Genomic DNA, 26,979 nt, shown 5'->3' on the forward strand with positions numbered 1-26,979 from the left:
ACCTGGCGCTGCTCAGGTGAGGAGGGTGCAAGAGGGTGAGGTTGCACCGCATGGTCCAGGGCACTGAAAACCCAGAGAGGGCTGCGACAAAGCTGGCTTTATATCCCCCTGCGGAGCCGCACTGACTCGCGCTCCTCTTGCGCTCAAAGAGCTCCTTTCACATGGTGGGGAAGGGTGGGGGGACCGGGATGGGGACAACACATTTGATCCCCTTGTCTTTCCTTTCCAAAAGAGCTGCTGGCGCTGCCTGTCCTGCCAATGCAACGTGACTACAGAAATGTCAGCGAGCTGCAAGTCAGCTTTTTGTTTCCCCAAAAGAAAACAGGCAGGCATTCTCATTAATCCACGTCTCTTTCTCTCGCACGCGCTGATCTGAATTAGAGTTAAGCGAGGCACACAGTAATTAATGGTCAAGCCCTCTCCTCTCTCCTACAGCCTGCTCACCAGGGACATTCACACACACCTCTGTCCCTTAATGTGAACACGAGAGGTGCCCCAAGGCAGGTTTGGTGAAAGCAGAGATCTGCGCTGAAGTCCCTGGGATTTAGAGAGGTTCTAGTTTCTAACCCATCCAGTTTGTAAAGCCAGGGCATTTTAACCCAGCCTCCTGTAACCTGCCGTCATCTTCCTGCAGGGTTACCCAAGTCAGCTCCACTTCAGCCGTTGGTGCCGATGAGTTGGGTCATAATGGAAATTCAGTTGCAGAACTAAGATTGCAGTCCTGTAATCAAAGTCAAAAGGCCAAAACCAGAGTTTCCAACGGGGATGCTGGGGGTAACCACTGGATTAATGCTTAACTGAACACAAGAGGTCCTGAAACAGGGTTGGTTATGCATTAACATGTGGTGGGAAAACCTCTCAACTCACACAAGCACCTGACTAATGCCCACGAGATGGAGAGCCAATTCACATAAATTAATGGTAGTTTGTATTATTATACATATCCTAAAACTATTTAACCTTTTAAATATGCAACCTTATTATTTGCCTCCCCCACCCTTCAACAGGGGTATGTATGAGCTGACCACTGGTCTTAAAATGTCTAAACAAAATCATTATTTCATTTGAGACATCCTACCGTGATTTGACGTCATGGGATACGATGAAGAGTAAATAACAATCAAGTTTATTACCATGTTTTTGACTGTGGCAAAGTGCTACAGTGGCCACACAGCTGCCTGCACCATGGTGCTCCTTGCTTTTGTACACCAGGTAGAACAGGAGCCCTATTTCTGCAATTAGTAGAAGCAAGTGGACAGTCGGAGAAGAAGCAAAGTCACATATTCCCAAAGCAGCCCTGGCTCTCTCAAAATACACCAGAAAAAGGAATTCCCTCATATGAACCAAACAAATTTACACAGCCCTATCAGAAGACCTCCCCCCCGAAAACACCCCACCAAATCTTGGAATAAAGCCAAGAAATAAAAGCATTAAAAGGACAGAAATCATATCAGGACAAATTATCTACGTAGATGGCAGTTGCTGAACAAAAGCCATTTAATGAGCTTTGTCAAACACAAGAGCAAATTATGAGGTTGATGAGGAATTATTATTTTACACGTGTCTGAAGGAATGTACCTGTGTAACATCAGGCCAGACAGTGCCAGCTGCCCCAGTGTACACGCAGCAAAACCCAGGGCATCAAGAGAGTAAATGAGTCGGCCAAGGGCACAGAGCAATTCACCCCCCAGCATCTGCTGTGCTGCACCGTCCTGGCCATTTCTTGCTCTGCCACTTCACAGAACACAAGAGAAAAGCTCCTTCCCCGGGGAGCTGGAAGGAAACTGGGCAGCATAAAGGAAAGTTAATTGCTTTAACACACACCCAAACTACTGCAAGGAGAGAATCCATTCAGGTCTCCCTCCAGAAAATGCTGTAATTAAAGGAAAAAAAAGACGAGACCTCGCTAGGAGGAGATGCACAGAGGAAGCGAGCAACAAGTGCCGGCACTCGGGCGCTCGGCGGGGTTCGCACCAGCGCTGGCTGCGTCGCGGTGGCTCCTCGCCGCCCGCCCTCCCTCTCTGGCACACATGTAACACGAAACTTCATATCTCCAGGACAACCAATAACAAAAAAAAGGCAGAGACAACAGCTGGCTGTCAGCAGCAGAGCAGAGAGGAGCCGAGCGAGGAGCCAGAGCTGAGCCAGGATGAGGGGGGAGATGACGTGAAAGTTTAAGAAGACTGAAAGAAAAACAAGAAGAGAAGAGTTCGCGGCACGGCTGGGGTAAGGCTGAGCTATTGCTGGTGTTCGGTCAACCGTAGCGCCTTAACATTCAGCTAGTTCGCAAGTAGCTGGAGCTTTTGTAGCTCTCTGTGTGCTGAGCTGCAGAACTGGCCGTTGAGCAGAGCTTGCTAGCCTGAATTTCTTTGCAAGGGACACTCGGGAACAAAGGTAGTGAGAGAAAAGCTTTAACAGGATGGCAGAAAGCTGTGCCGCTAACAAAAGCAGCGAGCCCGCAGCCTTGCTTTGCTTCCACGCTCGGAGCCCGGGTCAGCAGCTCCTTTGCTGATTAGAAAGGCTGGCTGCTCCTTTTTCTGTTGCTGCTACGGAATGTGACCTTAGCTGATAAGCAGGTCTCGCACAGGGCATTCCCCACAGGGATGACTTGATATATTAATACTTAGTGTGGACAAGAGAGCCGGTCTGCTCCGTTCGAGCAGTGTATGTGCCATTAGTATTTGCCAGCGCAGGCAAGCACGTGTGAAACCAAGTGGGTTCCAGCCACAGCGTTTCTCCAGAGCTCCTCCCAGCTGGAGCCAAGTTTTATCCCCCAAATCGTGAAGCAAACAGAGGGCTTAGAAAACAAACCCTGGTCGGGGAACTAGGATATTGTGCAAGTATAGCATCTGTGTTCAATAGAAATAAATGGAAAGATTTTACACAGCTTCTAACAAGAGCATTAAAAAAAAAATCAGTCAGTGTATCAGGCACAGATGCTGGTTTACTATTCAAAACATCATGAGAAACCACTGCTCTGAGAAAACACATACATAGTCTGTGGTTTACAGGAACAAGGCTGAGAGGTCTAAATGGAGTGAGAAGGGAAGGAAAAGGATCCCCCAAATATGTGAAATTACCTACTGTCAGCCTTGGTTTGACAGAGAGGTGTCGCACAACCTGTGCTCCCATCTCTGTTCGCCGCTGGGTATGGAAAGGGGCCTGGCAAGGAGACTGACCATATAACCCCCCACTTTCTGCCATCTGAAGCCAATTACTCTGGAAGCTCTTGCAGCTCCCAGCACTGAGCTGGGACCCTTTGCCTCTTCCAGGAGGCGCGTGGGCCATCAGCTGTTTGCAAACAGGTAGGGAGAGGCAGAAAGCCAATTCTCACAGACGTCTTCCCGATCCTACACATGCCTGTAGGGAGGAATGTTAAGGATCAGGTATTTCCACTTCTTTCCATTCCCATTAATGTGGAAGGGAGGGCAGGTCTGTTTGACCTGCGTATTGTACAAACACCCAATTGGAACTGCCTGTGCGAGATGTAGTAGTTAAGAGCCACATGCCTCCAGTCTAGCCCTGGGTTCAAAGGGGATGGAGGGAAGTTTCCACCCTGCTAATGAAGGGTCTCTGTAGCTTGTTTGTTGCAGTTCAGATGGTTTCTCAAATAAAGTACGGGAAAAACAAAGTTATGGGGAAAAAAAAATAGAAAAGGAAGGAGGGAGGAGCGAGGGGAGGAGGGCAGGGGAGGGAGGCAGAGAAACACGCCAAGTTTTCCTCGCCAAAAGAAAATCTTAACGGGTTTGGCTGGGGGCTTGTCCAGCCACAGCCGTGTTGTATATATGCGGGGGGGATAAGCAATATGAAACACATGTCTGGATGAAAGAAGCAGGACATGGCTTGTGTTACAGCTGTCACAGTGCATGGGCCTCTGAGCCCGACCGCGAGGCAACAGTGGTTATGGGAGCGGGGGTACAAGATAAAGCACAATGGATCCTGCGTGTCACACAAGCCCCTGAGCCCCACAGCCTGCAGAGCCGCAGGCTGTAAAAAACCGCAGCACCCACCTTCGCCTCCACCACCTCCCGGGCCAGCACAGCTGACACCGTTCAAAACGCATTCATCTGAGGAAGCAGCTGTTGGAGCTCTCAGTTTGGAGTTCCTGCACCCCAGTGGTGTCTTTACTAGGATTAGACCAGCATATTTCAAAAAACTCAAAAATGCATATAATTTCTGAGACCTGCAGGTCTGAGGCCAGTCAAGGACAGGACACAGAGGTGGCTGGAAGAAGATGGAGAAGGTGTTTCCAGCACTCTCAGGGGGGTCCAGCTGCTTTACCTCAAACACCAAATTACTGACAGATCCCAGCAGGTCTGTGAAGTAACTGTTTACAAGGCTTTCACAGGCACACAGCTACCTCTCTGTCAGCTCCCTGGGAAATGCTTATTTTGCTAATATTAGAATAGACTTTCAAGCTAGATTCGAGCATCAGCAACCCTAAAAAAAGTTCTCTTGTAGAACAGCTACAGGTTTATTTTTAAAATTGACCTTTTCCTTTCACTGGATGGCTCTGTGCTTTGGTTTCCCCACTTCTTAAAAATGGGACTAGTAGCGAGGAATTACCTCCTGGAGTTTTGTGGACTTGTTTGTGGGATGGACTGAAGAAAACCAGTGTGTTCTGTAGAGGTGTAGAGACTCGCAGCTCAGTGCCTTGGTGGGTACTCGGCTTCTCAAACCGCTGTTGCAGGGAATTCAGCGTCTTTTTATATTAATCTAATATTAGGTTGTAGGGGAGGGAAGGAACATTTACGGTGCTGCCTCAAAACCGATCTCCAAATAGTGGGTGGTGGAGATGACAGGGTATTCCAGCCAAATGGCTACCCGGTCAGGGCAGCTTTATAATCTGAAAGAATGTGTGGCCGCCTTTTCCAGACCAGCTGACAAAGTCAAAGCTGTTCTCTCATGACATTGAGCTGCAGTTTACCAGTTTGGGTGTGTGATGTTAAAAAGCTGAATTCTCTTGATACTGGAAACTATTTTCATCTGCCTGGGAATGAATTATAGGTCTGTCTGGCTCCGTTCACTCCTGTTTTAGGAAAAAAAGGGCTTGTCTGTGAACTATAGTTAAAATTCACGTGGCCGGTCAACTACAGTCATGGCAGCAAACATTGTATTAACAATAATGAGGGAAAGCCATGCACTGATAATACGACCACATTTCTATAGCCCTTTTCATCTCTAAAGTACATTACAAACTTAGAACAATAAGCAATTGTACAGAAATTATTACATGTTCTGCCAAAATGCATCTGAACTGTAAAAACACCTAGAACTGGTTTGCGACAGGAAGCCTTATCCATATGAAATCAGAAGCACGTTTCAGGAACTAAGAACAAAGCTGGTAAGTTTAGGAACTGGCCAAGCCTTCATGTTCATAAGAAAGTGGCCAAAACCAGTAAGAGTTTATTTTAAAGTTTTAGACCAGAATGAAAAGCATTCCCTCCCTTTCAGCTGCTCAGCACTCTACTTCCATGAGGCTGGGATTGCCTTCTAAGATTTCCTACCAAATAACTTACTGCAATCCATACAGGCTTCCCATCCTTATATTGGTCCAATTTCAACCAACTTATTTGACTTGTCTGAGCAAGCAGAACACCAAGTATTTGCTTCTCCATAGCCACAATCTTGTGAAAAAGACAATGCTATGATGAGAATGTTGCCCTGGCAACATTGTTGCTTTGGAACATCAGGGACATCCTACTTGGTAAGGTCAGTGGAGCACTGCTGGTCCGGCCAACAAGCAGATTGGGGACATCCTGTTGACCTTCACCTTCTTCGCTGTGGTAGGACTAGAGGCACTGGCAGCTCCAGGCAACCACCAACAGATTCCCCCCTCCAAATATTTGTCTTCATTTTTAGATTATTGTAGCAACAAACCCACACAAGTCAAGATTCTCAGTGGGACTATCGTAAAACCTGTGGATTGGGGTCATGTCAGTGATGGTGGCTGAGTAAGGAGCAACCAAGTGTGGAAGCCATGCTTTCATCTACTGTAATATTCAATGGGCTTAGAGACTGAAGTCTAACACGCAGTAGGCAAGGCAAGGCCATCCCATTTTGTAACTGCAACAAAACCAAGGACTTATGGCCTTTGTATCTAAAGATTCCAGAGCATGTTAGAGACTTGGACACACAACAAATTAGCAACCAAACCTCTGATGGTGGTTACATGTTCTGCCACTTTGCAGAGATGAAGTCACCCAAAACAGAGGGGTGGGATGAATTATCCAAAGTCACACAACCCGTAAGCATCGCTGGCAGGCCAGGAAGACTGCCTGCATTTACCAACTTCCAGTCCTGGGGCTAAACCACAAACTCAAATTCATGTTGTTTGCACTGAAATAGGCTGCTCAGATGCCACCAGGGTTATGACTAAACAAGTGTCTCATTCCTCAGCAGTAAATTCAAGCTTACGCACTCCCCATAGTTTAACTTGTGATGCAGCAGCAGAGACACGCGCATAGGATACAGCTTTCCAGTCCAAAGACAGACCGAAAAAAACCCGAATCCATTTACACGAACTCCAAAATACTGACAGCAACTTGACCAGCTTCAGGAGGACAGAGGGATGTGGGACCCCACCTTACACAGTTATCACAAAGCTCTTTCCCTTGCTTGAAGCCACCACACAGTACAGAGAAAGCCTGGCCAAGGCTTTTTTCTTGAATGTCTAGATTGGGGCCGTTTAATGGCTTTATTCTCAACAGGGCTGAGCAGCCAATTTCTTTGAGTGCTTCAGTATGGCCTAAGTCCATTAAAACAGTTCAGAAAGACAACCTCAGTGCTATTATGGCAATTTTCACAGCTTTATTCAGTGGGCACAGCGAGATGAATCTGCATTAAGAACAAGTATTAGCACTTTCTGGGAATCTAAATCTACAGAAGCCCTAAACATAGAACACGCTTCTTTGGTTTTAGAGGATCATCTAATCCTTGCAGCAGGGCAGCACTCCTGCACGTCAGGCATCCCCCGCCATTATTTCTGTGCTCTCTCTTTTCAACCCTGGCTCACAACTCATGGCACACGGCAGATTTGGCCTTTTTTCCTCGAAAACAAATAAACCCAAATGAAAAGATTTGCTTTATTCCCTCCCCTGCCAGGGCAGAAAGATTTGAAGATCTAGACCCACTGGCAACACTGGATAGAGGAGTTGTTTTTTGAAGAACAGCCAGAAGAAGAAATAGCTGAAACCATGAATTTCAGGCTCCCACCCCACCCCACCCCAGCAAGAACTTCCAAACTGCCTGTCACAACACATTAGACATTGTGTTCACTTTCTTTTCTACATGAGTTTCTCATCTTGCCTCTCTTCGCACTATTTTCACTTCAATGATCTCTAGCTACAACAGTGGAGCAAAACTCCATGACATCAGGCTGACAATGTGGCGTGAAGGCTCCATGGCACTGGGTCATGCGGCATTTCTTCTTTAGCGAGTTCATCAGCTTTGCTGCCCTAACAGCCACGTCTCTGCTGCTCTGGAGCGTTCCCATCCGCAGTGGAGGTGGTTTTAAGGAAGGACAATGCGCAAGGAGAAATTCCCAGTTGAGAAAAACACTAACGGATGACTAAGTTTGCTCCAAACCCCACAGAATCTGTGAGGTACCACCCTGGGTAGCTGTTTGGCTGTAGAAGAGCACTCCAGTCTTAGAAAGCAAACTGTCAGTTAAGACCTACAACCTGCACTTTCAAATCTCTCAAGATTTGCCTCTTTTAAAATAATCATTATAGTTAACTCCTTCAAACACCCTGCACCACCTGGCAGATGCATAAGACTTGTTTAAGTCACACAGCACTGGCCTTACCCTTACGCCAACCTCTAGGCTGGGTAAGATCTTGGTCCTGCTGAAATCAGTTGGAAAAAGATCCCAATCAAAACTAGTTCTGACTAAAGACTTCACAAGTAGAATGGAAGATACAAAAGTACATGAATATAACTAGCTTCCTTAAGGAGTTTTACTTTCTTTTTGTAAGAAGTGATTTATTTCTCACCCTTTTGCTACACTCCACAGCAGAAATCCCAAAGCAGCAAGAGCCCTTGGAACCAGTGTGCACTCAATAGTGCAGTCAAGCAGAAAAACATTTGCCTCCTCACGGGTACGTTGGAGACTGCACCACCAACATCAAACTTTGACCCCGAAGAAGTTCAAACCAAGGTAAACAAGCAACATTCCTTACAAGTTTTAGACTAAAAGCTCCTTCACTTAGTTCCAGATCAGGTACCATGGGGCAGAGGAATGTCCATTACTGAGACGACGAGCTCTTATCATTTTAGGCTAGACACTTTGCTAATCTATGGGGAGTTTTACAGTCCTCATCAGTTCATTTTACGCTGTATTCCAAACTTCACAAGCCTGGCTCTTACACTTGCTGCTTCTGGTGTGGCCCAAAGCATGATATAAAAAGTTTACAGCAGATTCCTTACTAGGAGAACTTCTGGGCAGGCAGAAACACCCCCAAAGGGAACAAACATTTTCAGAATGTCAGGGCCAAAAATACTTTTTTTTTTTTTTTTTTTAAAAAAAAAAAAGGTTTTTCTTCTTGAGCCAAGAGCAGAAAACACAAAACACAAATCACTTCACCTCTGCCTGCGCTGCCATCTCTTGGAATGGCAACAAAACTGGAAACTTGCTGACGCAGAATCCCGCAGCACCGTGCAAAGGATAAAGCAGCAATTCTGGAGCAACTCACTTGGGGTACAGCAAAGAACTATTTAACCCTACTCTCAAAAGTGACCTTTTCAAGTCAAAAGGCCACAGCTATTCCTCCCTGCTAAGCTGCACAAGATTTTTCTGTAGATGCAGATTTTCCATCCACTCCCATTCCTACGAAACCAGCTGGTTCCGATTTTTATTCCGTAGCTTGGATTTAAAAGAACAAAGAAAACCCTTTTTGAGCTGCATAAACATACAAAATGTAATTTAACTTGGCACTGTAGCATTTAAGCCCAGCATGCAAAGAAACAGCCAAGGTCTCTCTGTCCTCAGTGTGTTTGGAAAAACTGAACTCCAAGCATCCATTTGTTTGGGTAACCAAACCAGATGTGCAGTAATGGACTTGCTGGCTTATTCTGGAAGTACTGTCTTTGTCACTTGGCTTTGTGGTATCACCAAGACCTGGATGTTCAATTGCAATGTTCAAGTTCCGTAATACAGTGTTGACTATTACAAGCTAGTACATTCTGATATAATCATGACATAAGAGTTATAATCCAAGTGCTGACCTGTCCAAACACTTGTTTCAAGCAAAACTATGGATATTTCTCAACAATATCTTACTCTGGTTACTGACTGAAGCAAAATTTCAACTTCCATAGCTCTCATGCAACTTTGTTGCAATGCCTTCCAAAATTTTGCTCACAGGGGAAAAGAACAGCAAGTATTGGTGGCAAAACTGAGGCACCTAACTTTGACTAGGCTCGTATTTTCAGTAACAATAGTTCTGGTGATTCTTTCTGAGAATAAAGAAGGTGTAAGATTAGGGAGGGATTAGCTCCCCAGGAGCTCCAGGGGCTTCTGCTCTGCTTCTCACCAGCAGTGATGTCTGGACATCCGCTATTCAATTCATATATTGCTCCGTTAGAACAGACTGTTCTACTACATTTAGCATACCATACAAAGCTTGCAGTCATCTGTAAGGACTTGAAAAGCATCCAGCTATCCCAAGCGAACACAGACTTTAGCTCTTAATATCACCATTCAGTAATACTGGATGATAAAACATTAATGGTACTGTAGTATTGTATTGAGGTGTTGATGTAAGTGCCTCAGTGTTTGAAGGGATTTTCTGTAGCTGAAAGTGATGGAAGTTTTCAAAGGGGTCTGTAAAAACAACTGAAAACTATGTTCCAGTGGAGCTCAGCATTTGGAATTCAAGTTGGGGTTGGAATTGCATTTTTCTGGAACGATAAGTTAGCACAACTGTATTACTTTCATTGGGTGGAAGCCAAGAGCAGGCACTGTCCAGTCCTAGCTCTGTGCCTGCTGAAATAAGCCTCCTTTTAGAAGAAACACTGTTTTGCCTTTGCTCCACAGTGCAGCTGACAAAAGCGCCCTCAAAGCCAGATTTTGAAATTAAAACAGTGCCAAAACACGTAGACAATTAATAGTCCTCCACCTTAGCTACTGGGAACAAGGGCTGAGACCAGATAAACTTGTTTTCCTTGTGATCACCAGCTCTATAAGAAGGCTGGCAGCTTCCTAGCATTAGTCAGTGAAAAGGTTGATTCTGTTTGGTTCTCCTACAGCATAAAGCCTGGAGAGGTTGAACCAGAATGTCTTCTGAAGGCTTTCTGAAGGAAATGCAAGCCATCGGTGAGAGGTTTCTCCTTAAGCTCCAGAGACTGCCCAAGGCTGAGCCGGTGGAGATTGTGTCCTTTTGTGTGGTTCTTCTGTTTATCGGTGAGTTTATCGGTAGAGGCAAAGGGGTGTCAGAATGTCTCTTCTAGGGGGGCAGCTTCCTCCACAATTTTTGTTGGTGGGTTGGTGCTGTTGGCAGTTGTTTTCCAGGCTTTGCTTTGAGGCCTTGTTTAATTTTGAGGTAATTTTTTAATACTCGGTGTGCATCTCTACATAAATAAAGAGCACGATAGGCAACAGTACAGCTCTCCTCAAAGCTCTCATATTTAAGCATTAGTTTAAACACCAATATTTTAACTGTCCCTGAGCTGCTGAGTTTTGATGCATAGGAGATAATGTATGACAAATGGCATTAGGGCATCTCACTGCCACAGAAGACCTTAAAGTCTGAGACTGAGTGTCATTCAGGTGCTTAGTTCAGTGGAAGCCAGCGTGCTTCAGATGAGCCTATTTATTCTCCTCTGGAAACGGCAAGATCCCTCCTGCCGCTCTGTGTGGGGATGGCATGGAAGGAATAACAAAGAGCTGCTTGATCAAGGGGGATGAAGTTTGTTTAGACAATGTGAAAAGAAGCAGGAAGGCAGGCCTGCCCCCTCCAAGAGGTGCACTTTGCTCCCAGCCAAAAGGAAGGGTGTGGATCCAGCATGGACACTCCTCCCTGGGCTGGAATTCAGAAAGACACACCTGCTGCTTTATTTTTTTCATAGCTACAGCTGGTTCCCTACAGGTCCGGCAACCTGGCAGTCCAGCTCCAGACATTTAAGGAACACATGCACGCACACCTGCACGTTCACGCACTCTTATGTGTTTTGCAGGATTAAACATGCCACCCTTTTCTATTCCAGAGAAACATATCTCTCCCAACACCAACCATTAAGCCTAGTGTAGAATAACAGTAAGTTAGTCCACTGCTTTGTGAAACAAACCCCTGTATTTGAAGTACCTATTGTTTTCAAGCTAAATACAGGAGAAAGAGTAAAGCCAACCTAGCCATGAATATCCATCCTCATTGAAGGGTACACTGCACACACTCTTCAGAGATGCAACTGCCAGTTTGACTAATCAAATTCTCTCGAGTTGCTTTTGACATAACTGTGGGGAGAGTGGGATCTCCATCCTCTCCAGGCACACAGCTCAGTTACTGCGTGACATCTCCAAACCAACAGGCCATTAGGCAGGTAAAGATACACCCCTACCTGGTTTGGTACATAGCTCTTAAGGTCATGAAATATCCAGTAATGATTGTCCAGAGTAAATGGATAACTAATATAAAGGAGCAGGAACTTAGGAGGAGGGAGGCGGGGATATATGAAAAAAAAACAACCCAGCAAGAAACCAGGCTTTGTCCACTCTTCTGCTCACCAAATGACTTGGAGGAGACATAGGGTTACTCTCCAGTAATTACTCCTATGTCACGAAGCAAAATTCTTTGCTTCCCTTTCCAGTTACTGTTCTGGTGCTCATGATCATTGCCTGCAGTTGCTGCTGCTACAGCTGCTGTGGCTGCGATGGACGTCCCGACCACAGACGGAGGAAGATCCAAGTCCGCCCAGCTGCCCATTCATGAAGTGCAACAAGAGCTGACACAACCTACCATCAAGGACATACATGGACATTATGATTCAGTCCTATGAGAATGACCTTCTGCACTAGCTCCCTGAAAATGGCAACAACAATATTAATTAACATGACTCAGAGGACCAGAAATCCCAGGATGGAATTCCTTCTTTCTGCGACAGCCAGTGCTGAGCTCCGTGGTGCGATCAGGAAGGTAACGCTACCTCACCATCACTGTCTTCCCTCTTCTGGGAGGTGGGTGGGGATGCGTGGACACACGCTGCTAAAAAACAGACACACTTTCCCAATGGCAGCCCTGCAGCTGGGCCAGCCAAGGATTCCCACTGTGAGCAGGAAAACCTGCTCTCTTAGAAGCCACCTGCAAGGGACACATTCATCTGCTGAAGACAACAAATTGTGGACCTTCTGATCCAGACATGCCAGCTGAGGCTCCGAGTCGAGCTGGTAACAAATCCTCCCTGCTGTATTTCATCAGTGCTACCATGATGTGAAATTCCCAAAGAGAAAAATCAGACTGTGTGCAATACCCTTGGTAAACAGAATGATGAAGGCAAAAGGGAAAGACTCACCAACATCATGGTTTCATTTGATCATTCTCCTGGTAAACATGCTCGCTCCCTCCCCCCTGGCATGGCATTCGGTTCTGCCCTTCTGCATATTGCAGGTGAATTTTCCTTACAGAACACAGGAGTTACAGGAGATGAAACAAACCCCAATCCTTACTGGCGGGACCCGTGTGCCTGACTCCCTGCACTGTGTGCAGTTTATTTTAGTGGACATAAACATTGTGCCTAAGGTATGTTCATCGGCATACACAGCGGCATTGCAGAGGACTGAGTGCGGTGCGGGAACCCTTGCTGCAGGGTGTGCACGCAGCAGCTGGCAGCGGACATTGTGACAAAGCGGAGACAAGAACACGCTGTCCGGCTGAAGTTAACAAGTGCAAATAAATCCCCTTTTCATGCTGCAGCCACTGTGTACGTTTGGTTTACACTTCAGTGAACTTCAGGAAGGGATTTATGTAAGTGCGAGGCTGTGGCGCAGGCCGCGACTTTCATAACTGGGACAGCCAGAGAGACCATCATCCTGCACCTACCACTGTACTGGGCTCTGAGCCCCTAATGTGAAAACAACCACCTTTATGAGAAGGTATAAAAAGTTACATGTGTATAGGTAAGTCATATTTTACCCTTGTGTTCCAGCTGCTACATGTAGAGGTGTCAAAGGGATTACACATATATATACCAGAGTCAACATCTACCTACACAGAGAAGTATAATCAAGTTTAGAACAATGGGCTTTTAAATATTTTTCATACTTCAGAAGGGAAAACAAAAACAAAAACTTTCTAAAGAAGCTTCCTCCAGTACCTGCACCCAAATTAGTAACAAGCACATTACATCAGTAGCTTCTTATTTATTTAATGCACTTTAATTTTTGCAACTAAACTAGATTTAGGTGTTCTGCATTTTTGTACAGCGGCACATTAGAATAAATCTGCAGCCAGCGACAGAGAGAATAGTCTAAAAATTAATTTTAAAAGTATTCCCCAAGCAGCTAGTGTTACTTTTAAATTAATAAAAATGAAAACATTTCCAGCAGAAGATGGAGATGTTCCTTAGAAAGTCAATATTTGAGCCCCAACTTGCCAAGTGCCAACAGAAGACTGCACTAGTATGAGTACACACACAGTTACACCAAGACTAACAAAGCCCTGGCATTTATGATGCTGTCCCAAAGCTTTTACTCCCAACCAATATATTAGGGTAGGATAAGCTCAAGCGTGGCATCAGTTTACTCTAATCAACATTCAGAGACATGTCACACTAACCTCTCTGTCACTTACGTCTTTGCTCACATCACTTACAAACAAGTGACAATCAAGGTGACAAAGGAAGTCTCAGAACCTCTTTTGCAGGGGACAGACTCAACAGATGTTTCTGTATCTCAGTTAAATCACAAGAACAGAGCTGATTTTCTCTCCTCGCCTGTGCTAGACAGCACCAGCCACAGGAGTTAACAGAATCCCATTGAGATGTGTTGCAGCAGCACGGAACCAGCCTGTGCTAACCGTCGGGAGGGAGCTCGGCGGGCTGGAAACAGCCCAAGGACTGACAGCTTGCTGTCACTAGGAACAAGCTGCCAGGCCTTATAAGACAGGAAAAGCTACAAATACATGTTTCCCAGTGGTGGTACAAGTTAAACCACTGACAGATACCAGGGAAGGGGACAAGAGAAATGGCTCCTGTCTTATCTCCGCCACTGTTTAGTTCCTGAATTAGAAACAGAGAATAAACACAGCCTTGTTAAAAAAAGAGAGGGAGAGAAAACTAAGCAATTCTCTAAAGAATTCGGATGGCTTTTCAAGAGCAGAGGAGCAGCCACTACATAGAGAAGGGGCCCTGGACTGATTTCTACACACTTGCCTGGACCTCACAGGCCTAATGTTCTGCTTTGTACTATTTTGTACCACTGTACTCAGCTGGGCTATTCTTGTACTTGGTATTTTGATGTGCCAGTTGCTTGCCTGGGCGGGGTGGGGTCTTGCATGTGACAGATCAGGTTGGGCTGAAAGTTGCCCAGCAAACCTCCAGCTTCTTCCAGCTCCTCAGTTTCTGTTGACTAGGAACATGCCACTCTCTGCTCACCATGCACACAAGGTTTTGTGGTTTTGGCTTCAATCATTACTCACATAAAGGGACCTGGGACACCCTAAGCACTAGTGAGGATGGATCCTCTCTGTTTCAAAAGCAGAGGCAGATTCAGAGGAGCACAGACAAAAGCAAGACTGCTTCAAACACAGCGACTTCTGTACGTGTTGTGAAAGCCTGAGTGAGCCTAGAAGGAACTTCAGTCCTGATGACATGTGTGGAAATAGTTTCTTTCTCTAAGGAACCTAAAAGAGACAGTGAGGCCACCCTCTCCAGCAAAAGTGGTTGAAGTTTTACTGACGACTTAATGGAATAGCTTCTGTTCTGTAACATTATCCACCTGGTTTCAAAGTGATTTGTTTGGCTTCTGGAAAACAAGCTTCCTTTTACGTGTGCAGCCTCGCACATCCTACTCTCCTCCTTCTCCCCTCCCACCTCTCTCCAGCACCACCCCTCTGATCTTCTTCAGTTATGAAAGCAAGAGGGAGTCAGTTTTATTGCAGTTAACAGCAGTGCAAGGCTCAGTAACAAGTTCATCCACCTGAGCTGTCAAGGTGAAGTTTGGACTGGAGGGCAGTCTTGTTCACAGGCTCATTTTAGATAGAGCAGCCTCCTACTGGAGCTCACAGTACAGATCCAGGAAACAAGCCCTCTCCTCTTCACCGCAAGCTGCAGCCTTCCCCAGTCAGGACACAGTGGGCCTTTACAAGCACTGGAACAGGTGCACAAGGGGATAAAGCCATAGAGAGGAAGAAATGCCTGAGCAATGGCTGAAGTAGGTGTTTTGAACCAGGCTCAAGGCCTTTGATTAGATTAACCACACCTTTGCCAGAAAGTCAGCTGTTAATCATTTACGGCAGCACGAACAGGTGACTTCCATGGTACAAGTCTCCGGGTGCAGTCAGGGGGTTCCTCAGCACAGGCCGAGATCTCTTGGAGGAGGTGCAGAGGAGGCACCAGAAGAAACACCTACTACTCAACAGCTTCAGGTATTTATAAAATCACAAACAGCTCTCCTATTTTGGGAGATTAACTGTGTTTAGTGAAAGAGACAGGAACTTTCCTAGGGTTTCTGCCTTTGGCTCTACAGAATTAATATCTAGGCTGCCTCCTTTTATCCAGAACATCCTTCATGTCCTGTGTCCCTGTTGGTTAGAGACCAGGCATGGGGATCTGCCATCAGTTCAGAAAACAAAGCAGGAACTGAATATATTTGGCTTCTGAGAAAGAAGCAAAACCTTCATAAAACTTAAGTATGAGCTTGTGTTCCTGGTCAAATGTGAGCTGCTGAGGATGAAACATGCTTTACATGGTTAATCCTATTCCTTACAGTATTAAGGATACAGATGTAAGGGGCAGCAAGTCAAACAAATTTTCAAAAATAATTAATGTCTTCCTGTATTATGTCTGCACAGTCATACTTGTGAGAAAGTGTAAGAAATAATCCACCCTTTCCCTTGAGAAGCAAAGAAGCTTTAGTAAAACCACAAGATGCTTGCAAAGAGATTCTGGATGTTCTTCAGAAAGCTGATAGCCATGTCATTACGCAAAGTATCAGTGAAAGAGCAAGTGTGTAGAATCCATCCCAGTTTAAATCATTGCTGAACCTAAGTACATCATAAGAGGGAAACTTACGCTTCTATTGCAAAGTAAAGAAAGTTACTAAAGCAAACTGTTAACAGGAGACCTTTTCTACACAACTAGTCTATTCTAAGCCATACGGGAGCAACAAGTTATACATGAAGATCTTTGCTTATTGTGGGTGGGGCTCTTTGTTTTTAAATAAGCATGCATTTAATCTCCAGTGTGTTCTCAGAGTTTAAGTGCCCAACTTCCTTTCAGACACCTTTCCAACGGTATCAAGCAAGTTCTCCCCCTGAATACTTGTCTGTCTTGTGTAGGTTGTACAGTTGACAGAGATGAGGGGTTCATACTCAACATGCTGGGAGAAATACTATATTATTTAAAATAAATCTCAACTGACAAAATCCTGTAAAGCCAGCAGCTTTCCTCTTCTCTGTGGATCTGATTATGAAACTGTTCTCAGTTATCTTACTTCTGGTTTACGCTTCCATTTTGGTGAAGAGCGACTGTTTTGGAGGAGGGATGCCTGCAGGTACAGGCAGCATGTGTGCCTGTACTGGTGTCAGGACTGTGGCTCAGAGCACTGAGAGGACACACCAACATCTGATATTGCTCTGTTTACCTCCAGCAGGGTGAAGGACAGCATGTCACAAGTACAGGAGGCGTCTTCAGTTCTGGAAGACCTAAAGAATCGGATTATGACAAGTGACTGGGCTCTTGGAGGGCTAGTGGTGATTTGCATCTTCTGCTTTGTCTTTATCATTCTCCTCTTATTTGCTGGCACCTTTGGGTGCTGCTCATCTCCAAGGCGCAGACGGAGTCGCACATAAACAGCCAAGCTGAGATGTAGTACTTGGAGCCCTGCAGCTAAGCAAGAATCAGCACAGCTACAACTCCATTGCATTGTTCATAGAAAGCTTTCTGATCTTTTCTCCCTGGGGATTATTTCTCCTCGTGCACCTTTCCTGCATCAAGAGCAACACACCAATGCCAGCAAGTTGTTCTGCAAGTCCACAGCAAACTTGGTACATAAGGCTGTCTGTATTCAGGAGCTGTGTGACTAGCCAAACACCAAAGTCAACTCATCTCTGCCTGATTTTCATCTTCCAAGAAAAACCACCGGTTAGAGGTGGCAAAGGATCAGTCACCACCTAAAACTGATAAAGATGCTTCCGCTGCTGCAGTTACATGGGTTTTTTTTCCATCTTGCAAGTGGGCAACAGGAAACTCTGACCAGTAAAAGCTTTGTCTAAACCCACTCTCTAAAAGCAGCTTACATCATTGTTCTCCTGTCATACTCAGACAATAGCCTAAATATACCATGCAAAAACTTGCTTGCCATTATGCAGGTCTGTCTTCATTTGTTCTTATTTAGAACCTTGCAAGGTCAGAGTTTCAGGTTTGCTTTCACTGTTTGGATAGCAAATAGAACTGTATTAATTCAAAATGTAAAAAAGAAACGCAATGTGGCATTCCTTTAAATAGCATCTTAGTCCCCTGGCAGGGAAGCCAGTCAGTGGTGCTGCAAGATGTGACTCTAGAATGCATATGGCATGTTATACAGTAAGAAGAATGTACTGAGATGAGAGAGGGAATTAAAAACATGGGAGACATGATTTTTAATTAGGTCAGTGATATTCCCTCACAGAAATCTCTCTTTTATGTACTCAGTAAAATCCTACTTCCGTTACTGTTAATCTGAGCAAAGGAGAATGTTTTCTCTGTCCTGGCTCCGTTACTGCCTCAGTGCTGCAGTGTAGCTCTACAGTAGGTCCTCACTTCAGATCACAGTCAGGCTTTTCACAGCGGGCACCAAGTGGGAGATGCTGCAAATGGATCGATGGAGCCCCAGTCGTGTCTTCCCTGGGATGCCCTGTGACTGCTCCTGGCTTGTGCAAGCTTAGTTCAGTGATCCCAGTCCCAATCTTATGGCACTAGTGTTCATCCCAAGAAACGAGTGTCACAACTAACTCTGCTGATAAACAGCCTAGGAACCAAGGAGAAATAGATACCAAGACAAGTGTAGCATCTAACCAGATAGATACAGCTGCCTTGCAGTTCATACAAACCCCAAGACACAAACGGCCACCTGGCCACTCTTGCTGTGAGCTGGTCACACACACCAGAAGGAGCAGAGCTGCTTAGCCAAGTAAGGGGATCAAACTCTTACAGCAAGAAGCCTCCTAGTAGCTACTTCCCAGAATCACCTTGACTTTAGGCAAAGATGTGCTCCTTCAAGTGCCTCAGCGCTACTCAGTGTTGTGCCATACTTCAGTACAAGCCAAATTCTCCCAGAGCAACCCCATAAAAACAGGATTTGCTTACCAAACATGACCACAAGGAGAGAACAAGCTCACCAAGGCATCACAAAAGAAGCACGTGTTACATTCACACTGAAAAAGTTGCCCTAGACACAGGTGTGGAAAATGAAACAAAATGCAGGCTTGAAAGCAGAACACATGTTGACCATTGTCAGTAAGTGAATACATGCTGCTCTCTTACTGGCAAAATTACAACTTTGTGTTATCCAGCACAGAATAGCAATTAGTACAATTGCAGCTTACAAGGCATGAACTAAACCTGAACAATGCATGTTGCGGTTGGTACTCTGCATTTAGATTGGGTATGTCCATAATTTGAGCCTGTTTCTGAAACATCCTAAGCACCATCAGCTCTTTCTAAGGTCAGTGAAGATCACAGATACCTAGTACTTTGCAGAGTGGACACATTGAATCTAAATGCTTCCATCCCATGCTGATTAGACTTCTGTCTCTTTAGAAGAGAGATGATGTAGTGAAGGAGGAAAGAGTCAAAACAAAAGCAAATGTAACTAAGTCAATCCATCATCAAAGATAGAACACAGTAAAATTCATAGTCAGAGGAATTATAGTTTAACGTGTCCACATCACTTGATCAGGCTCCAAGACCAACATCTCTGTTAACTCAGAGGTGAGAGTGACATATGTGTCAGGGACACTTTCTTTAGTCCAGACAGCAAAATATCAGGTGATTCCTTGAGTATTTTTCCCAGACATGCAAGATTCCAGCGATAACAGTGCCATGGAAGGGACAGGGCATGGCTTCCCCAACATTAAACTGTTTGAAAGCAGCGCACTCACCCCAGCTCCTCGCAGAAGTTCACAATGGCATCAAATGCTGTCATCACAGCTTTGTCAGATTCTTTTAAGGTGCCTTTTTTTTCCTGCAAGTAGATGGGGACAACAACTATAGTCTTCAGTTTAAATATAAACAGATAAAGTAACTCTAGCAACAACCAAATCCAACCCTTCTGATCAATATGGCAAACAGGTACAGACACCACCCTGTCTCTGCTCATCCCTGCCTCTAATAGAGCTGGGACTTCCAGCCCTTCCTGTTCCTTTCTTCACTCCTTTCCGAAACAGAGCTACAGACCCAGAAAAACCCATTTCATCTTTGTGTATTCAGAGGTGACTGCAGGCAAAAGGCAGAGCAGAGCAAAGGCAGTAAATCCAGGCAGGTGGACAGGATTCTGCAGATCTCACCTGGATGTTAGCGAGCTCCTTCTTAATCAGGAAGCTGACTTGATCCCGGTCATTCCTTGAGTAATAGAGGCGGCAGCAGGATGGTTTCCCATCTCTCCCAGCTCTGCCAGACTCTTGGTAATACCCAGCCATTGACTTTGCAATATTCCAGTGGGCAACAAATCTGTATATGATAAAACAACAGGAAACATAAGGCTGCAGGTTTCTCAGATCACTGCATACATGATTGTGTTGTTCATGAACATCAATAAAAAAACAAGTAAAACAAGTAAAAAAAACAAGGCAGCAAATGCATAAAAGGCAGAGGAGATTTTACTAGAAAACAGCATTAATAAAAAAGTCTTATTTATTTTGTGGAACACAATTTTAAATACTTGATTTTAAAAGGGCACCATTGCCAGCCAGCAAATATATGAATCATTACTAAATTGTACATAATCTCTGAAGGAACACACTGCTGCAGGACTGCTTTAAACCTGCTTCTTCCTGAATATGCAGCAATCCAGCTTATACCTGTGTTGAGAAGATTTTACAGGACAGTAACTCTGCCAATGTTTTAAATACCAATCTCCCTCAAAGCCAGCACATCCCAGAAGCAGGTATGATGCATATGGGTGTAACAACAGATTAAATTACAAAAGCGAACAAACATGTTTCTTAAACACTCTAGGAACAGGCCAGGCAGGAAGCATCAGAGCCCTCAATGTTTTTCCCTCACCAGGAAGTTTACCAAAGGAATTGATAAATAATCTCAAGCAAAACTGAATTAGCAGTGAAGGGAGAAGAGCAGGTTCCATCAGAAGAAGAGACAACACCTGTTTCCCTTTTCATGGAATCACAGAATGGTTTGGGTTGGATGGGACCTTAGAGATCATTCAGTTTCAACCCCTGCCATGGGCAAGGACAACTGCCACTAGGCCAGGCTGCTCAAAGCCCCATCCAACCCGGCCTTTTGTCCAGAGGAGTCACCTCCAGGACCCGTCAGACCTGATCTTACCTGATACCTGGTACACGTGAATACTCAGAACTCTGCCAACACAGCACAAACGCTAAGCAGCAGCACTTCTTGCCTAGGCTCAGGTATAATGTCCTTTAAACTATTAAAAATCATCATGTAGAGCAATGTTAACTCCATTTTTTGGAAACTAACCACATTACAAACATATTTCACTCTCAGCCCTCCACATTTCAGTTACTTTTGCCTTTTTTAATGACCACTGTACTGAACAGGGCAGAGTGGTTTCAACAGGTCATTAATTCTTGCTGCTCTCCTGGGAGACTTCTCATTTCTCTGTCGGGTAACACATATCACGCCGTAAAACCGTCTGTCCTTGCTGTGGGATCCTGTCACCTGTGAGCACAGTGACACGGACAGAAGGACAGCACAGCTCTGACCTGCTGTGATTGTCTCAATGATGTCCTGCCCCTCTCCCACAGAGTCAGAGCAATTGATTTCTGTGGATTTTTAGATTAAATATTAAGTCTGTGTGGGATGTTGCGTGAGCTGCACACAAGTTATCCCTCTATTAAGTGACCACAGCTCACAATACTAACTCAGCACAGCTATATTGCGGTGCAGGAGCTCTAACAACACAGAGCAATTATAATGACAGAAGTCCCAGAAGAATAGCAATTGAAAACACATGTAAAGTTTCTGTCTTGGACTAGAGCTGTATTTTTATATGGTTATTACCACTTGCAAACTGCTATTTTTTCCCTCACTGCATACGGAGATCTCTAAAAAAACTGGCTCAGACTATTTTAGTAGAGGGTGTACGAATTATTTTAGGTGCAGATTTTCTTCACGCTGCTTTTCAACAGCAACTATTGCACGAAGAAAAGTGAAAGGGACAGCTGTGATTGCATCAAGATGGTTCTTTTTGAAACCCTGGAGGGTGTGGCAAAAAACAAGCATTCCTCCAATTTTCTTGATTTTGAAGATGACTGGCAAAGAAGGGCCCTGGTGCCTTGTTTTTAACTTCTTTACAAAACCCTTCCAGCTTTGTTTTTGATTCTTCTAAGATAAAAAACCACCTCCAGCTGTTTTTGTTTCAGCAAGTATTCCATCAGGCATTTTAGTCAGATGTATCAGGTAACAGAGAGACTGAGGCTTTCCCTTCCCACTGCTCAGGTTTCAGGCTCCGGTGGTGCCCAACACAGCCTTACACACCTGACGTTCGCTTTGTCTACTCCCATTCCAAAACTGATGGTTGCAACAATAACTGGAATCTTCTCCTCCATCCATTCATTCTGGACTGAAGTCCTGTCGGCTGCCTTGAGTCCTGGGAAGGGAAAAGAAGGAGGGAAACACAACCGAAAAAAATAAAGAAAAAAAGAAAGAAGAGGATTTTCTCCCTCCTCCATTGCCCTGTTGAGAGCCAACCCCCTCGCTAAACCAGCCTGACGTGCACACTCCTCTCTGCCCATGTTTAAACTGGCCTGTGATCAAGCAGAAGTCAGCAGCAGCTGTTTCTGTTCCGAAGAGAAAAATTCAGATCCCTCGTGGGATAAAAGCAGTTGTTATATTTAGGCCATGCAAGATCCAACAAAACCAACACTTGTGGAGCGAAGGGAACGCTGTTCTGTTGAATGCCCTGCCCTTGCTTCCCAGAGCTGATGCATGAGCATCAGACACGCTGCAGCCTGCGCCTAGAAAGCTGTTCTCTAGGCAGCCCCAACACAGGCCTTACAGGTGGGACAGTCCAGCTTTACCAGCCTCTGAGAGGTGCAGATGCAGCTGCCAGTACCTGCGTGATACGCCTTGGCTTTCACTCCGCGGTAGCTCAGTTCAATAGCCAGCTGGTCACACACGTCTCTCATCCTGCAGTACACGATGCCACAACCCGAGTACACCTGGGCAGACAGGGGAGAAGATCCGTGTCAGCATCTGACGCCAGTTAACAAAGCTGTCATCATTAGTATGGCAGAGAGAGGAAGGATGCCTAAAGCTCATCTCTTCTCCAAGCTGTTTCCCCAACAACTGAAAGATACTGTTGCAGCACAAAAGTAAATCAGACATAAAGAGTTTCCTTACAAAACCTACAAGGCGCAACATTGACCAAATATGGTCCCCCAATCCCCTCCCAGGGACACACGGTAAGAAGTGGTCTCCCTCCACTGCACCAATAAACTCAAGTGCAGAGGCTATAACTGAGTTGCTGAGAGTTATTTTGAGAATTATTGTTAGAGCAGGAAATTCAATACACCACTTTTGTCCATCCTCGCCACTCTAGAAAACCAGAACAGCATCAAACATACAATGATCGCCTGGGATATGACAAACCAAGACAGAAATGCTAGTCGCATATTCCTAATTCATTTTCTTTCAGACCAGCCCCATTCTGTGGACACTTCTGAAAGGAACACAGCCTTCACATTCTACTTATTTTAGAGGAATTAAAAACATCTGTGAGCACTTTCCTTCCAGGGGCTTCCTCTTTCTGTGCCACAGATATATCAAGGCCGTACCAACCACTGGAAGGGCAGCGAATGTTAAGGTGGATTTGGTTCAGTTTAGCCTTGTTCTCTAAATGTAAAACCTACCCCAGAGCTGTTCTTCACTTCAAGCGCCTTCAGACAGAAATCCTTCAAGTTGGTGTACGGATCAGTCAAGAGCTCTTTGAACTGCACATCATAGAACAAGTTAGATCTGAAGCAAGGAGTCTTAAATGTGGAAAGGGGCTGCTTTAGCTTCAGTGCTGCCACAATGTCCTCCTGGACCTGCTTGGTGGCCGTGGCAGTCAACGCAACACACGGTGTGTTGGGTATGCGGGTGCGCAAGGTGCCCAGCCGCAGGTAGTCGGGTCGGAAATCGTGTCCCCACTGGGAGACACAGTGCGCTTCGTCGATTATCAGGTAGGACAAGAGGTTTCGGGACACCAGAGAGTTCAGTGTAGGCTGGAAGGAAGAGGCGGCCGCCATCTCCGGGGTGATGTACAGCAGCTTGACTTGGGGCTTCTCACTCGCCAAGTCAGCCAGGATGGTCTTCTTTTCCTGGGCAGAAAGCTTGGAGTTCAGAGAGCAGGCTTTGATCTTCAGAGCCAGCAAGTGATCCACTTGATCCTAGAGTAAATACAAAATTAAAATTAAACAAAAAGCAAATGGATATAAAGAAAGTCACCATTGCCAAGACAGACTACTTAGGGAGATCCAGGTGAGGCCCCATGTTTCACCTCCAGGATGGAGTCTGCAGTTTGGGTATTTATAACTTCAACTCCAGATGCCTTTATCTTCAGCTGTGAGCGGATCTGTCCAGCTCTAACATCCAACTGCATTTTTGTGCATCCATTCACTTTAAGACTATTTTTGCTGCTAGGGAACACCAACAAGGATCTGTGCAAAGTAACTCACCACAGCCACCCCCTTCCCTGACTGCTTTTCCAGACAGTTACCTGAATCAGGGCAATCAGAGGTGAAATGACAATGGTGATGCCCACTGCCAGAACTGCAGGAAGCTGGTAGCACAAGGATTTCCCTGCCCCTGTGGGCATGCATACAAAGACATCCTTCTCGCCTGCAGAGACAACAGAAGAAAGCTCAAGGCTACTGAGAGTTCCAAGGGCTCTGACTGGACAGGTGGGCACAAGGGCTTGGAATCTGTGAGAAACAGTGTGTGTGTGTGTACATGTGGCACACCAACAAAAGACACTTCATTTCAGGTTCTAAAAGCACAGCAATACTTTGCATGCTTGCAATGGTTTCCTTCAAGGAATCTCTAATTGCTTTGTAAACATTTAGAAACAGCCTTACAAAAGTACAAGAAGATACACAGAAACCAAGATAAAGAGAAGTTAAACAAGTTATTCGTGCTAATTCTCTTCCAGACAAGCTGTTTTCACTCATCTCACAGACCTCCAGTTACCAAATTACCAGCCCCATGACAGATCTTTACCACATCCTCTTACAACTTATCCCAGAAAGTTTCCTCGTAAGAAATAAGGGTTGGAAATCTCAACCACAGAGGTAATGTCATGCAATTAGTAACTGTCACTGCTCTAAGCAGCATCTCCTTCAAATCAGCGTTAACAGGCAGGGACACGCTGCTGACAGGACACCACTTTGGGCTGCTCTGTTGTCAACAGTGCGGCTGCACAGCTGCTGGTGATGGACAAAAACTGTCACTACACCCCAGGTGCTGAGTTGCACACCTCTGGTTGGCATCGTGAGACCTGCCAGGGGAGCTGATGGTTGGCAGCTTGTACGTCCTGCCCATCCAACCACCACCGAGATGCTGTGGAAACGTTCACACCAGCAAAATAATGTTTCTGATAATGGGCACGTGATTCAGGGAACGGGTATAAATGATGCTGGGAAATCAAGTCTTCTAGTGGTATCATTTCTAACACAAGGACAGGTTTACTCTGAAAATGTATAAATGTAAATGGTTTTGACCCCATCTGACCATAAACATACTGGCAGATGCTGCTGGAGGAGATACCAACAATACAGCACTTTAATGTTTCCTATTTCTTGGTTGCGGCAATAGCGGTGTTAACAAAACAAGTTTAACGGAGGACAGACAGGGCAAAGCCACACTCAGTGAGTTTGTGTGCAGCACGTGCTCCCGCGTCACTGAAATCTTCTCAGAGGAGGGTTTGGGGGGCCAGGTGGTTCTGCCTAGTCCAGGCGATGTGTCTCCTCAAAACAGGCGCGATACCAACTCCTGCAGCATCAGCCCCACAGGGAGCTGGGAAACCAGCTGCGTTTCACTGCGTCCTCACCTCTCGCCACAGTCATGGTCGCGCTTTCCTGCAGGGAAGTCTTGAAGGTCTCAAACCCGAAGACCCTCCGCAGTGTTTTCCGGACCCGGCCTTCCAGGCCCTGGGCGGCCTCGCCGCTCATCTCAGAGGAGCTGTGAACAGTGACAGCAACCAGCACTAAACCGAAATCCCACCACGTTCCTCCTGTCCAGGCCTCCTCTGTCTTGTTGCCACCTGGGTGACCCCCAACGGCTGCCTTGCCAGGCTCCCCTCCCTTTAGCCCCCCCCGATACTATCCAGGCCCATTCACTCGAGGGAACCCCAATATCGTTTATGCTGGGCCAGACCCTGTTGAGGCCTCCCCGTGGGGCACAGCAGCCCCCAAACCCACCGCACCCCACATCGAGGGGGTGGGGGAACCCTTCCTACATCGAGGGGGTTGGAGGGACCCTACCACACACCCACCTCAGCTGGGCTGTATCCTTCCGCCACCTCACGTCCCATCCCCGTACCCCTCCGCACCCGCTCAGGATCTGGCAGGTGCTGTCGCGGCGCCGAGCGATGACGTCAGAAGCCGCCCTTAAAGTGCCCGTTCCCCCACCATAAATACGCCGCGCACCTTTTATCCCTCCTCCATAGCACGCCCTGCTCCGCCTCGCTGAGCGGGTTTCTTCCCGTGCCGTGAGCGGACGTTGCAGTTCATTCGGTTTAACGTAAGCCCGCTTAAGGCGGAAGAAGATGAGCGGCGTTGCTATGGCGACCGCACTGCTGTGTAATCTCGGCGCGCCGGAAGTCCGCCGCCGCGGAGGGGGCGGAAGATGGCGGCGGCCAAGCGGAACGTCCTGTCCTCTTTGGCGGTTTATGCCGAGGATTCGGACCCGGAGTCGGACAGCGAGGGCGGGACAGCGGGGAGCGATGGAGGAGCGGCCGCGGGTGAGGGCCGGGAGGGGCCCGGGGCAGACGGCGGAGCCCGGTGGGGAGGTTGATCCGCGGGGCCTGTCCCGGCTCCCTTTGGGACAGCAAGGCCCCGCTCATTGCCGCCTCCATTCTCCTCATGGTTTTCTTTTTCCCTTTTCTCCTCAGGAGAGAAAGGAGGCCTGGTCTCGGTTGGGTACGGAGACGACGATTTCACCCGCCTGGATGGGGACGAGGACGGGTATGAAGAGGAGGACGATGAGAACAGCAGGCAGTCGGTAGGTATCACATCCCGAATATTGTGTCCAGTTGTGGCCCCTCAGTTCCAGCAGGACAGGGAACTGCTGGAGAGAGTCCAGCGCAGGGCAATAAAGATGATGGAGTGGAGCATCTCCCATGTGAGGAAAGGCTGAGGGAGCTGGGGCTCTGGAGCTGGACAAGAGGAGACTGAGGGGGGACTCATTCATGGGGATCAATATGGAAAGAGTGAGTGTCAGGAGGATGGAGCCAGGCTCTTCTGGGTGACAACCAGTGACAGGACAAGGGGCAATGGGTGCAAACTGGAACACAGGAGGTTCCACTTAAATATGAGAAGAAACTTCTCAGTGAGGGTGCCAGAGCCTGGCCCAGGCTGCCCAGGGGGGTTGTGGAGTCTCCTTCTGTGCAGA

At 46.3% G+C, this 26,979-nt stretch overlaps 3 protein-coding genes across 12 annotated transcripts in view; 2 read left to right on the forward strand and 1 right to left on the reverse strand.

Annotated features, from left to right (window-relative positions):
- The window catches only part of RECQL5 (RecQ like helicase 5), a 36,092-nt gene extending 9,938 nt beyond the window's left edge, over nt 1-26,154 (reverse strand). For 4 of the 8 annotated variants that reach the window (XM_065034091.1, XM_065034089.1, XM_065034090.1 and 1 more), the window contains exons 1-8: nt 25,862-26,140; nt 25,418-25,548; nt 24,089-24,210; nt 23,241-23,759; nt 22,445-22,550; nt 21,868-21,979; nt 19,698-19,860; nt 19,293-19,375 (exon numbers count right to left, since the gene is read on the reverse strand). In XM_065034091.1, coding sequence (XP_064890163.1) covers nt 19,293-19,375; nt 19,698-19,860; nt 21,868-21,979; nt 22,445-22,550; nt 23,241-23,759; nt 24,089-24,210; nt 25,418-25,538 — 1,226 coding nt within the window. In that variant the 5' untranslated portion in view covers nt 25,539-25,548; nt 25,862-26,140. Of the gene's footprint in view, nt 1-8,529; nt 18,946-19,292; nt 19,376-19,697; nt 19,861-21,867; nt 21,980-22,444; nt 22,551-23,240; nt 23,760-24,088; nt 24,211-25,417; nt 25,549-25,861 lie in introns of those variants that run through there. The other 4 variants (XM_005503070.4, XM_021288465.2, XM_021288464.2 and 1 more) reach the window with 2 other exon arrangements.
- On the forward strand, nt 2,142-17,517 carry SMIM5 (small integral membrane protein 5). 2 transcript variants are annotated; one of them, XM_005503069.3, is made up of 4 exons: nt 2,142-2,226; nt 10,249-10,402; nt 11,806-13,111; nt 16,802-17,517. In XM_005503069.3, exons 2-3 carry the CDS (start codon nt 10,276-10,278, stop codon nt 11,925-11,927), a joined length of 249 nt encoding a protein of 82 aa, XP_005503126.1. In that variant the 5' UTR covers nt 2,142-2,226; nt 10,249-10,275; the 3' UTR covers nt 11,928-13,111; nt 16,802-17,517. The 2 variants fall into 2 exon arrangements, with proteins under 2 accessions (XP_005503126.1, XP_064890184.1); XM_065034112.1 differs by lacking the exon at nt 2,142-2,226 and adding an exon at nt 8,087-8,158.
- SAP30BP (SAP30 binding protein) overlaps nt 26,155-26,979 on the forward strand; it is a 28,296-nt gene continuing 27,471 nt past the window's right edge. For both annotated transcript variants that reach the window (XM_005503067.3, XM_021288468.2), the window contains exons 1-2: nt 26,155-26,329; nt 26,480-26,589. In XM_005503067.3, coding sequence (XP_005503124.1) covers nt 26,215-26,329; nt 26,480-26,589 — 225 coding nt within the window. In that variant the 5' untranslated portion in view covers nt 26,155-26,214. The remainder of the gene's footprint in view (nt 26,330-26,479; nt 26,590-26,979) is intronic.

Source organism: Columba livia, chromosome 18 (genome assembly GCF_036013475.1).
Source record: "Columba livia isolate bColLiv1 breed racing homer chromosome 18, bColLiv1.pat.W.v2, whole genome shotgun sequence".
NCBI lineage: Eukaryota > Metazoa > Chordata > Aves > Columbiformes > Columbidae > Columba > Columba livia.

Bases quoted from the DNA above. Each gene is read 5' to 3' on its own strand.
- SMIM5 (XM_005503069.3), top strand. From the start codon at position 10,276: ATGTCTTCTGAAGGCTTTCTGAAGGAAATGCAAGCCATCGGTGAGAGG. The intron at 10,403-11,805 runs GTGAGTTTATCG...TTCCCTTTCCAG, and splicing joins TGTGGTTCTTCTGTTTATCG to TTACTGTTCTGGTGCTCATG.